The following is a 13,264-nucleotide window of genomic DNA, read 5'->3' as shown; positions in this document are numbered from 1 at the left end:
GGAGCTTGATGGAAAAGCAGGACCTCAGGCCTCAGCCCCCCAAATCAGAACGCGCGTCTTAACCGGCCCTCCCGGCGATGCGAAGGCTAACACGCTACACAACCCCCTGCGTGGACGACAAATAATCGCGCTCCATCTGCAGCCAGTACGAATGGATGACTCTTGAGAAAGGAACCCTGCTCCTATCCCACCCCTAAAGATGCGCTCAAACTTCAAGGACATTTTAGACTCCTCTCCTTAACTCGTTACTTTAGATTTCTAATGATGAGGACAATCAGGGTGTATCAGGCACTTGGAGGGCGCAGGATCTGGGCTAGCCAGGTATAGCGCGCACCCCGGCGGTCGAGCGCACCGCCCACCCCACGTCAGCCAGAAAGGAGGAAAAGGGACCCAGAAAGCGCAGGGCGACCAGTCTGCAGCCAACCACCACAGTGTGATCTTGCCCAAGAAAAGCCCTCACGAGGCTCTTTGGGTGGTTCCCGGGTTAACACTTTGATTTGGAGCTTCTGTCGTGCCAAAGCACAGGGGTTTAAAATAGAAAGAAGCCCTTTCTCCTCCCCACCAGGCTGAATGTCAATCACGTCCTTGCTTTTCTAAAACGCGTATGTGGCTGGTACAGTGATGCCCAGAGGTTTGCTTTTTTTTTTTTTTTTTAAGAAGAAATCATCAACACCTATCTTTTTTTTTTTTTTTATTTTAGAGAGGGAGAGAGCATGAGAGGGGGCGGGGCAGAGAGAGAGAGGGAGAGAGGAAGAATCCCAGGCAGGCTCCACCCCCAACGCAGAGCCTGACACGGGGCTCAATCCCACGACCCTGGGGTCATAACCTGAGCCGAAATCAAGAGTCGGACACTCAGCTGACTGAGCCACGCGGGCGCCCCAGATTTGCCTCTCTTAATGAGTAGTTCACACACCTGTCTGGAAATGTGGGCCCATCTGTCCACCTGCCAACACGGGTTATGCTCACGGGTTGTCTGATTTCTTGCTCAAGGCAACCCTGTCGGGCAGCTTCCCATGTGCGCTTTACTCAGAGATGAGGTTACGCTGCTGGTAAGCTGGGATTTAAACCCGGGGCATCCGTGGCCAGTCCTCCAAACTCCGCCTCTCCAACACAGCCACCCCCCTGGTTCTGAAGCCCTCCCTCGCATCACCGGAGCAGACGGCAGGTAAACTCCCTGGCCAGCGGGCAACAGAAGAGGACCGAGCTGCCTCCCTGGGGAAGGCTCCCTCCCTACCCACAAAGACCTCAGCAGTGATTCCCCAGGGCGAAATCACAGCCGGGAGGACAACTGGGAATGGAAAACCTTAAATGCATTAGGTTTGCGCTCACGCATTTGAAGCCAAAGCCAAAGCTTCCCCAGAGACACGTGTCAGTGACAGGCGTGGAATCCGTTCATTGCGTGTCCCACAGGACCACCCAAGGAATCCCTCCCCGTCCCTTACTGGGCAAAAAACAGCTGAGATCTGAACACACAGGGGGCTGTTTGGGGCCAGGGAGCCACCTCTGACCGCACGGAACCCTTCCCCCCCCCCCCCCCCCCAGAGAGAGGAGACTCTGGGGCCAGTGCTTGCCAACTGGAGCTGGGGACCCGAAAGGCTTCGGAAGCTCCTCTTTTTATGTTTGGAGAAACTGAGGCTCCAGCTCAAAACACTGGATACTGCTTTTCAGGGGGTTGAAACTAATAGTTCCACTAGAATTCTAGGCTTTGAGGGCAAATTACTCAGGGTGGTAATTTGGCAAGAAGCACAGGGTTCAAGTTCTGCCTCAACCGCTGATAAGCTATGCGACCTCAGGCAAGTTTCTTAACTACTCCGGGCCTCGGTCTTCTTCCTCTGTAAAATGGGAAAAAATAAAAATATACCTAGTAAGGGTGCTTGCGAGGTGGAAGACAATGTTTATAAAGTACCTGGCACAAAAGGGGTGCCTGGGTGGCTCAGCCGGTTAAGCGTCCGACTTCGGCTCAGGCCATGATCTCGCGGTCTGTGTGTTCGAGCCCTATGTCGGGCTCTGTGCTGACCGCTCGGAGCCTGGAGCCTGCTTCACATTCTGTGTCTCCCTCTCTCTCTGCCCCTCCCCCACTCGCGCTCTGTCTCAAAAATAAACTTTAAAAAAAATATATTTTTTAATAAAAAACGTACCTAGCACCGTGCTTGGTACAAAGTAGGTGTTCAGTGAAACATAAGACTGTTCGACATAGGCCAAACACCCTCGCACCCAACTCACCCCCGCTCCCCCTCTTGGCAGAACTCCCAGGAGCTCCTCAGAACCTGGAATTCATTTGGACCCTTAGCTGAGGTCACAGAAATCCAGGAATGGCTGGGACACTTTCGCCACTAGCAGTGGACTGCAAAAGTAGTCACAATTCGCCATCCCTCCCGTATCCACGCCTTTCTTCCTGGTACCTCGCAGCTTCTCCCATCAGGAGGTGGAGTCTGTCTCCCCCTCTTGAATGTGGGCAGGCCCTGGAACTTGCCTCGGCCAGCACCATGTGACCGAGGGGGTGGTCTGACTTCCCAGCTCGGGCTTCAAGAGACCGTGCGTGCCTCTGATTCCTCCCTCGGCACCTTGCCCAGCACATGTACAAGCCCAGGCTGCGGGAGCACAAAAGACACACGGAGATGGGCCGTCTCACCTGAAGCCATCCTAGACCAGCCGGCCCGCCTGCCTGCCCAGAAGCTGAGAGCAGACGCGTGAGGGAGCCCAGCGAGAGAAGAACCATCCCGCTGAACCCCGCCGAAACCGCCAACTACAGACTCAGTGGTTTAAACCACTGAGTTTTAGGGTGATCTGCGATGCAGCAACACTGTGGAAGCAGAAAAGAGATACAGCATCAAGGCAGGACACGCTACTTCTGAAGGGACCTTATGGCGACCCAGGGCCACACACTTTTACTGAGGGCCCTGATATGGGAAAGGCAGGGTGGGGTGGCAGATTCGGCCCCGAAGAATGTGGCGTCTCCTCTCCAGCTCTGTGACCTCGGGCAAAGCCCCCTGACCACCCCGGCCCTCCCTCATCTTTAAAAGATAGTACAGGGGCTCCGGGGTGGCTCAGTTGGTTGAGCAACCGACTCTTGGTTTCAGCTCAGGTCATGATCTTATGGTTCAGGGGCTTAAGCCCCATGCTGGGCTCTGCACTGCCAGTGTGGAAACTTCTTTAGATTCTCTCTCTCTCTCTCTCTCTCTCCCTCCCTCCCTCCCTCTCTTTTGCCCATCACCTGCTTGTGCTCGTCCTCTCTCTTTCTCAAAATAAATAAATAGACATTTAAAAATTTTTCATTAAAAAGAACAAAAATAAAAGGTAATAAAAACACACAGTCCCCTTCCCAGTGCAGCAGGGAGGCACTGTGTTGGGGGTGGGGTGCATCCAGGATGGCCTGACTTTTGAGAATGGGGTAGGAGTTTTCATCTGCCAAGGCCAAGAGCAGACAGAAATGCTCCAGAAAAAGCATCAGGGCACTTTTTCTTCCTCCTTTGGAAATGGATACCTTGGACAGGGACTCGGTGAGGGAGGGGACAGCAGCAAGCCTGACCCTGGGAACAGCCAGACAGAAAAGCACTGAGTCAGGCCCACCTGGGTTCAAATCACAAGCCTGCCATCTACTTGCCGGATAACCTCGGATCTGGCTTCTGCACCTCAGCCGCAGCTCCCACTGCAACAGAGTAACCATGAGCACAGCACCCTTGGCACATAGGGAGTACTCATAAAAGGCTGGCAATAATCCAGCTCAGAAAACACTACATCTGAGAATGAAACAGGTGAGTTCGTGCCCAAATGGGGAAGAGCAGAAACACAGGCAGGGCCCCCCCGCCCCCGCCCCCCGCCCTTGGAGAGGCATCAGCCCGCTGGTCTCCCTGGCAGGGAGTGAAGGGCCCTCAGAGCCTGCCGCCCTGCCCTGGCCGGGGCCTCGGGTCTTGGCAGATGCACTGAGAAGCAGCAGCTGGAGAAGGAAGCATGGTGAAAGGGCCAATGTTTTCCTTCCCCACCTAAGAGCATCAAGGACACATTAAAATCCAAGAGAGGAAAGCTACAGACATCACGGAGATGAGTAAAAGCCGTGCGTGAGGTCTTCCTGGTAGTTTCTTGTGATGATTTTCTTCTCCAACAACAATACTTTTATTTTTTGCTAAAATTCTCACCACCCCCTCCCAGACTTATGTGGAGCCCAGGATGGGGGCCAGAGCTCCCCATACCAGGGGCGGCCTCCCACCTGCTGAGAGAAGAAAGCAGCCTGCAGAGCCCTGGGATGGACAATCCCACGGGTCTCCAAGTAAAGGAGCCATCTCAGGGCCTTTCTGGAAGCAGACAGCATGTAAATGAATACACAGAAATGCAGATTTACGTAGAGCATGACCACAATTTTAGAGACCACACATAATGAGGGGTGCGTCTTAACACAAGACTATCTCATTCATTTCTGTATTGAGTATTGACACTCAGATCATGATAAATGAATAAAGGATTCAACAAATGTACCAAAAGCAAACTCTTTTAGCATCTAAAGTCAGGATAAAGATGACCATTAGTTCCACAAGTCAAATCAAAGTAACAAAAAGGGTAACTACCAGTGTTGATCGAGGGTGTCCTACAAAGTAACAATGGGGTAAGTACTAGTATTTACCCAGGGTTTCCTTTGTGCTGGAGGCTGTGTTCCAGGCTCTGCAGAGATCATCTCATTTAATGCACTCAACAACGTGGTGAGAGAAACGCTTTATTATTACTCTTTTCCAAAGAGCTGAACAAGGACTCGAACACCTGAAGGGACTGACGGTCCTACAAACGTCTCCGAGGCTAAAATAGCCAACTGGGGGCAGGGCTGACCTTGAAGCCCACCTTCGTGGCCACCAGGCACTTGGGCATCTCAGAAGCCCCCCTTTCATGGCCTGGAAACCACGGGTTTGGCTGTTGCTGGGGAATCAGGGGCCACAATGAAGGCAGAGCCAGGAAGAACCCCGCTCCCTGTGCGTGGGACATTCGCTCTGGAGGCGCCATCCTGGTGGGTAAGAGGTGCAGTCCCGCCTTTAGAAGACCCTGCACCATGCCAGTTTCGCTCCAGGGGGTGTGCACCCCGCAGCGCTGGAACACCACACATCCAGGACAGGGTAGGAGAGGCCACCTGGGCTTCAACGTACCAAGGGATGTGCGGAAATGGAGAAGGCTGGCTTTGTGCTTGTTATCTTCAGGTTCTGGGGGACACAAGTCATCCTGTCTCGCGTGTCGGCCACTCGTGCAGAAAGTCAGCGTGGGTTTCTTCAATAAAGTTATAAATCCAGGGGTGAGTCCTAAACACTGGCTGCCATGGCTACCTTCCCTAGCTCCTCTCCAAACTAAGCTGCTTAAATGGAGATAGAAGGTAACAAACTCAGCCCAGGGAGATTAGGATGAATACATGGAATAGTCCAGAATGTGCTATCTTCCCTAGGACACTTCTTACCTTCACACAGACTTGGGGTGAGAACAGGCCTACAAATGTCCCTGGCAGAATCACTGGGTCCCTGTTTACCCAGTGATCAAGCATCTCTAGAAAACAGAACCCCCATAATCCCTCCACCTGTGCCCAGTGGATCATGAATAAGTACCCCAAAGGATGTCACAGGGAAGTTACCACTGCTATAATTCCAAAACTTTTCCAGAAAAGCCAGGAAGGAAAGAACCTTACGAGACAGATGCTTGGATGCCTTGAAGCCCCAAACTTAGACTCCTGACTCTGTGAGAGGCATAAGCACACTCCCAAGTCTACCACTTTGGCCAGGTGACCTGGGCAAGCAACACCTCTGTGTTTGTTTTCTCCTTCGTGATTGGGGCTAGAATGACAACCAGCCGACACTTGGGAACATTCAATGAGCTAGAGCACATAAAGCACGTAGAACAGCACTCAACACCTGCTAAGGACTCAGTAAGTGCATAGCTGCGGCCACCATGTTGTTTCTGCTGGGAACTGAAACTCACAGCATGAGTCCTTTCTAACGTTCCCCCACAAAGCACAAACTGGGGACCCAGTGAGGCTGTAGTTTCAAAGACTCCAGATCTTTCCCAATCTTGGATTCACTTTCCCAGGTTCTGTCAAAAAGGAAGGTCCTGATAAAACACTTTCTTCTGCTTTGGTTGGTCACCAACCCACTTGGCTTGATGGTTTGTGGTTTGTGAAGTCCCAGGAAGGAAGTGCTGGTGCTCCCTCTGGTCGGGAGCTCATCAGCTGCCCGATGGCTCAAGGTAATGGGGGGGGGGGGTGTCTCTCTCTCTCTCCTCCATCCCTCACCTGTGACTTCTCTGAAGTCAGGAAGAGGCGCCCTGTGTGAAAGTTGGCAGCTAGAATGCTCTGGAGTCTGCTTCAGGCCAGATTTCTAAAGTCCCCCGTGCTGACCCAGTGCAATAAGGCACAGATAATCCCCAGCCACAACTGCTGGCCAAGGAGCACATCTCCTGCCTTCCTAACACAGCAATCCGCAAATGATGGGTTCCGTGGCCACCATGGAGCCGTGCATCCCCTGTGCCACCTCGTGCCATTCAGCTGCAAGTCAGCCGGCAGTCCCCACCGGCAGCCCCTTCAGGAAGGCCACAGCAATCAAGCCGAGGCCACACTCCGCCCAGGGGGCAGCAGCCAATGACTGATTATGACGATCACGGTTGCGGGGCGGGGGGGGGGGGGGGCGTCCTGTTAAGTTGGTGGACATCTTAATCAGGTCAACAGCACAGTCTGAGGCTCTCTCTGCCCGGTCTTGCTCCCTCCCCCTTGCTCCTCCCCAGGCCTTGTCCCCCCCACCTAACACGTCCCTTGCACTCCTACCTCTGCCTTAGCATCTGCTCCCAGAGGACGCACACTGACAATGTGCGTTGATCACCGAGGCTGGGGCAGGCTTCGGACAAGGCGTGGAACTCTAAGCTCCAGTTCTCTGACTGGCACACTGGAAACCACCAGCCAGGCGGTCCCAAAGATTCAAGTAAAGACTATCATGCCTATGAGAGCGTTCGATCTCTTGGAGATAGATGCCCAGCAGATAATATCTGATCGAATTGCTGATTTTTATTTCTTAAAGTTACAGGCTGCTCCCTTGATTTCTGAGGGCGACACAGAGACTGCTTTCTAATACACATGAAAACATGTTCCCTAGACAAATCACAGTAAAAGCTATCAGAGAAAGACCATTTCCGGACGTCAGCGGGGAATCAGAGCTGGCTGGGGCCCAGTTCTTCACACCCTCACACCCAGAGCTGTTAGTGACTAGCTGAGAAAAGTCATCTTCTTGTCTCTGAAGTTTCTCCCCCGGGCAAGACAGCTGCCTCAGACCGGCGGCCAGCAATCAGCACTAGCTCTGCAAACAGCACCCTCGCCAGCTTCCCCAGATCTCCAGGGAAACGCCCCGGAAACCCCACGAGACACTTTCTGGGTCCCCTTAGAACTTGGGCCTCACACACGCACCGTGCCTTCCTGAGAGCATGAGACGCGGGCTCTTCGGGGCAGTAAGGCCCAGGAATAAGGTCTGAAAATGCTACATCGAGGAAAGCCAGATGGGGAAGTGGACCCACACTCCCACCTGAGGGCCTGGCGTGGGACAGCAAAGACCTCCATCACACGGGGTTCGAGAAGGCCCGGCTGCCACTGCCATTTCTGGGTGTCTCCTCACAAAGATGGGGTGCAGCAGGGCCTGTGATCCCACGGCCCCCCTTCTCAAGGTTCTACCTTCACAAGGGTCTCCCCTCTGCCTGTCGGAACAACTGTGTCTGCCCAAGGACAAGCCTCTCTCCCATCAGAGCCCGGAGCCTACGTTTTGCCTGGGATGCTAGAACCGCAGGATCTCCTCAGCCATCAGACAGTGGGTGGAGTTTTCGTTCTTGAATCCCTCCCCCTTAGCACTCCAGTGTTTGACCAGGGAAAGGACAAAGAAGTGAGCCTCCCTGGCTGTCCGTTGCTAATTCTGAGTTAGATTTAAGCACCCACACTTGTTTTGACACACAAACCCTCCAAGGGTTGATTTTTTCCTTTTTCTCATGTTGCCTGTCGATCTTTGTCTAGCCCTTTAAGACTTAATTTGTTGCTCTAAACCAGCACTATCCAGAACTTTCTGCCACGGGGCGCCTGGGTGGCTCAGTCTATTCAGCCTCCGGCTCTTGATTTTGGCTCCAGTCATGATCTCACGGTTCCTGCGATTGGGCCCCAAGTTGGGCTCTACACCGACACTGTGAAGCCGGCTTGGGATTCTCTCTCTCTCTCTGCCCCTCCCCTGCTTGTTCTCTCTCTCCCTCAAAATAAACTTAAAAAACAAAAACAACAACCTTTCTGCTCCAAGTGTTCCGTGTACCGCCCAGTCCCGCAGCCACCAGCCACATGCGGGTACTGAGCACTTGAAACGTGGCTAGTGTACCTGAGAAAGGGAATTCTTAATTTTGTTTGGTCGCAATTAATCTTAATTTAAATAGCGATACACCTGGCCAACGGTAACGGCATCGGCAACGCAGCCGAACTGTCTCGCTCGTTCTTTTCATTCTCGACCTTAACGCACACTGAGAATGCTGTGTTCTCCTTGGCTCTGAATCACCTCCTATTCCTCACTGAATGCTCTTCTGACAACCTTAACAAAGCAGAAAGCCGGCGTGTCTTCCATTTCCGAGCACTTGCTCTGTGCCTGAGCACAGCCGTCTCGATGTGTCCCGGGAGACGGGGCAGGAAGCGCGTCGCCAGAAAGGAAGCCAATGCACCCAACCACCTCGGACTCCAGGGCGTCTGGGGCACAGAGGAAGGAGGGCAGGGGAGGGGTGTGAAAGAAACCCACTCTGGGGGCTGGACGCCAGCCGGGGCTGCGTTTATTTATATCACAGGGTGTTACAGTCGTCTGCCCTGCAGCTGAAGAACCGGTACATGTCTAAGGGAAGGGGACAGAAATCGGCTTTGTCCATGTTCCCTGGCAGCTACCACTGCGGCTCAAAGGGTGCAAGGAGACCCCGGGCACGGGGGCGGGGGGACAGGAGGGGAAGCGGGCTCTGGCAGGCAGACACCCCCAGAGTGTGGCTGGAAAGGAGGAAACTGAGTCATTTGCATGTTTGCATCCAAACAGATACAAATGACATCTGCAGTGCTGTCCAGGATATCCTGGTCCACCTGGCCAGGGGGACAACCGTCACTGCCTAGAGCACGGCCACAGAGGGACCGTTCAAGCCAAACACTTGGAGAGGTGCGGGGTCTGGGGCTCTGCTCTCAATGCAGTATGACTGCAGAAGCCGTGTTCAAGCCTCCAGGCTTAGAAAAGCAAGGTTATTACCCCCATCTGTTACAGAAATCGTGACAATTTTGGCTTAAAAAGAAAAGAACTGACAGGTATGCTGGGTTATGGGGTTCGGGAACAAACGCGAGCTCTGCTGGCAGGAGCATTCGAGAGCACTGTGACCCGCGCCCCGGTCCGCCAACACCAAAGACCCTCAGCTCTGCCACGTGCAGAGCCCACGCTGGCTCCGGTGGCCGGGCTGTCCCCCCCCCGTGTTCTCCAGCACATTCTTCCTGCTCCTCTGCCCTACTCCCAACAAACCCTTCTTCTACCTGTACAAAGGTGTTTAATTAGCATGAAGCCGACTTATTAAACCATCGATACCGAATTCGGAGGCTAAGGAGTAATTTCTTAAGAAAGGCACCAGATAGAAAGTTTAATTAACATTTTCCTTCGTTTCAAAGTTTCAAGGGATTACTTTTCCTTCTCATATCTCTTACCTCCTTCATCCATTCTATTCGTGACCTTTTGAAGTTCCCCTCTTGCAGATAGCTAAGCTCCTCTAAAGCAATGGATCCGGCCCGTTAGCATATTACTCCAAAACTCCAGTGCCTGAGAAAGTTAATGCATTTTCTAATGCACACGCTTTAACTTCACTGGCACTTGGAAAACGCACAGAAAATGCCTCAAAACCTCTCTCCTCTCAGACCCAGCCATTCTACGCCCAGGAATTTATTCAAAGGAAATAATTAAGGATGTCCGCAAGGCTTTAGTTACAAGGATGTTTACCCCTGCTGTTGTTTATAATTGTGAAGAATTGGAAACAACCTACATGTCCCTCAGGCAAGGCTAAAAGATCCAGGGTCCTGGGACTGCCTGGTAGGAAGAGACGAACAACCAGTCGCTAAGTCAATCAACCAACCACAGAGCTACAAGTTCAGATAGAGATGCAGGGTAGGTCCAGATTCCACAGGGCCCAAATCATGTAAACTTAGGGCGACCACCTTTAAGAAAATACAAAACAAAATTAGGTACAGGGGCTCGGTGGGGGCCCATGTGAGTGAGGGGCCTTTGGTGGAAGTTTCATTAGCCTCACGGCAAGTCTAGTCTCTAGAGAAAAGGAGAAAGGAGGCAATGCTGGAAGTCTATTGCTTCAAGAGCTGCAGCTTACAAAGTCTGGGCAGCATAATCAGCTGAGAATAATGTCCGAGGCCCAAGACAAAGAAACTGGGAGGAAAGCAGAAGAGAGAAAAGGATAAGGAGGAAAGTAGTTGGAAAAGGCAGCAAGAGGACAGCTATCAAGGACATAGCCAAACGAAGATACAATTAAGACAATGCGAGGCAAAAACGGAAAAAGAAATTTTGCTTGAAAGAGATGTCCGTAGAGTTTAGTTGCTACCTGAGAAACTATAGGGACAAGCCCTCCAGTGGAAAGAACAGCGTGCTCTGGTCAGAAGCAGACAGCGCACTTCTGGGTTCCTTAGGACCCCAGGCATATCTGCCCCACGGCCATACACCAGCATTACCTTCCAGTTTCACACCCCCCGTGTCTGCCCTGTGCTCTGGGTGCCAAGTGGAAAGCCAGCCCGTCATTTCCTGCAATTGCCCTATCCCAGTCCCACAGCTTTTCCTCATGCCCTTTTTGAAACAAAGCAGGTCAAACCTGCTCTTGCCTCCCCTGCCCCCAGTCGTTCCCCAGCCAGGGCAGCTTTGACCTGCGGCCCCTCCAAAGCCAGGTGATTGAGTCCTGGCACCTCTCCCTTGCACTGAGCCATTAAAGAGCCCGGAGGAGAACAAGCCTGTGCAGCTACAGATCCGACACAGTGCACAGCTCTCCTGCCTGCCTTTCCTCAGGAGCCCCCCACCCACAGAAGCCCTTCGATTCCTGACAGCGCCCCCCACATACTTTGTGCCAAGGTCACACGGTCCAGGAGCCCAGCCTGGGATTCTGGGATGCGTTCTCCCACTGCTCCTGCCACATTCTCTACCAAATCCAAAGCCCACAGTGGACTCTGAGAGTGCAGGACATGGAAAAGGTGTGCAGCCCGCTTAACTCGGAAAAAAAGGACTTGGCGGGGCACCCGGGGGGCTCGGTCAGTTAAGCGTCCCACTCTTGATTTCGGCTCAGGTTATGACCTCACAGTCTGTGAGCTCGAGCCCTGCATCAGGCTTCGCACACTGACAGTGCAGAGGCTGCTTGGGATTCTTTCTCTCTCTCTCTCTCTCTCTCTCTCTCTCTCTCTCTCTCTCTGCCCCTCCCCTGCTTGCTTGCCCGCTCTTCCTCAAAATAAAAATAAAAATATTTAAAAGGCGTATTTGGCAAGTGCAGGAAAAGATAGTCTGGCCTTAAATTCAGCAACTGGGGTAAACGGTGGGGAAGGAGACGTAGAACTGGACAGGGGCTACGCGGGACTTTAAAAACTGGGTCTCCGGGAGCCAGTTCTCCTAAACAACATGACTTTTAATGGGCTGGCTGGTCACGGAGTCCTCCCTTTTCCAGGAATGCTTGAGGACTCAGATCTACAAATCCACCCTCTTGGGTCAGCCTCTGTCCAATTCGGAGCAGGAACTCTCCCACAGAGCTGCATGCTGGGAGCACACATTACTGACCGCGCCTTCCTAACCTGCAACCCCGAAGGACACTCACACTGGTGACCGCACAATAAAACCAACCCCACGCTAGCTGTCCCAGGGCCCCCACTGGGACATGACCTTGAACAGGGGAACTGTCCACCGCCTAGCTCTCCGATGAAGAGGGAATGACCCTTGTGTGCCGTTGGAGTCCCCGCCAGGAAAAGGTCAAGGAAGGACCAACCTCGCCTCCGCGCTTCTCGGGGGGCTGGGCGCTCAAGCTCTGCGCCCCTTAGCTGATGGACTTAGCGCGGAGAGCTCTTAGGGGGCAGCTGGACTCCTTGACCTCTGCAGAACCACATCCTTTCTCCCAAGACTTAAGGTGCTTGTCTCAGGTCAGATGACCCGGGTGAAATGAGGCCCAGGCTGCCCCCAGAAATCACCCACCAGCATCCCGGACCCTCTCAGCTCGCGTCCTCGGAGAGCCTTGCAAGGAAGGACGGAGCCCCTCGGGCTCCCACTCACGTCTGGGGGGCCCCCACGCCCTCCCTGCACACGCACAGCCCGCCCCTCTCACGTCCCGGGTTACCGCGCTTCCCCGGCGCCGCGCACCGGAGCGGCTCGAAGCCGGGGAGCGGTGGGTGGGGTGTCACCAAGAGCTCCCTGAAACCGAGGGGTCTGCGTCTCGAGTGCCCGGTGTCCCGGGGCGTTCGCCTGGAGGTTGTGGGGGGGGGGGGCTCGGGGACAGAGGGAACGAGTTACTTCGCGAGCGGGCGTTCCCGCTCCGCCGGCTAGGAGGCCGAGGGGGGACCGCCCGCGCGGCTGTCCCCGCGCACGCCGGGCTGGGACCGCGGGCAGCGCCGGCCCGGCCGCCTCCAGCCCCGGGCGCCCACCGCGACGGCGGCGGGACCGGAGCCCGGCGTCCGGCCCTCCCGCCGTCCGCCGCCGGGCTGCGCGCCGCCGAGCCGTTTCTCTCGGGCCCCGGGGAGCGCGGCGCGGGGGCGGCCGGGCCGGGCCGGGCCGGGGTCGCGGGGCGCAACTCACCAGCGCGTGTTGTCGTGGAAGTGCTCCAGCACCGCGTAGCCGAAGAAGGAACCGGCGGGGCCCTGGAAGCGCACGGGGCGCTGCGGGTCCAGGTTGTAGGCGCCCGCGGGGGTCCCCGCGGCCAGCAGCGCCAGGAGCAGCGCGCGGAGCCCCCCGGCGCCCCTCCGCGCCGCCGGGCCGCCCATCCCCGGCCGGCCCGCCGCCCTCCGCTGTGCCCCGCGAGCCGGGCGCCGAGCGCGCGGGCGCCGGGGGCCGCGGGCTCCGCCGACGGCCGGGGCTCTGCGCCGGGACGCGGCGCGGGCCCGAGGGCGGGAGGCCGAGCGGGCGCCGCAGGCGAGCGCAGGGGCGGCCCGGAGCGGGTCGGCGTCCTCAGGTCCGGCCGAAAGGTCTGCGCGCTCGGCGCGAGCGGTCCCGGGCCGGGCGGCGCTGGGCTGCGGAGAGGCGCGCCCGCG

The 13,264-nt window shown here is 55.2% G+C and overlaps 1 protein-coding gene across 1 annotated transcript in view; it reads right to left on the bottom strand.

Annotated features, from left to right (window-relative positions):
* ITGA9 (integrin subunit alpha 9) overlaps nt 1-12,997 on the bottom strand; it is a 305,474-nt gene extending 292,477 nt beyond the window's left edge. Inside the window, exon 1 of the mRNA XM_030329294.1 lies at nt 12,813-12,997. Coding sequence (XP_030185154.1) covers nt 12,813-12,997 — 185 coding nt within the window. The remainder of the gene's footprint in view (nt 1-12,812) is intronic.
* Nucleotides 12,998-13,264: the final 267 nt, after the last annotated feature.

Source organism: Lynx canadensis, chromosome C2 (assembly GCF_007474595.2).
Source record: "Lynx canadensis isolate LIC74 chromosome C2, mLynCan4.pri.v2, whole genome shotgun sequence".
In the NCBI taxonomy this organism is placed as follows: Eukaryota; Metazoa; Chordata; class Mammalia; order Carnivora; family Felidae; genus Lynx; species Lynx canadensis.
This window is presented reverse-complemented; position numbering and strand designations above follow the sequence as displayed.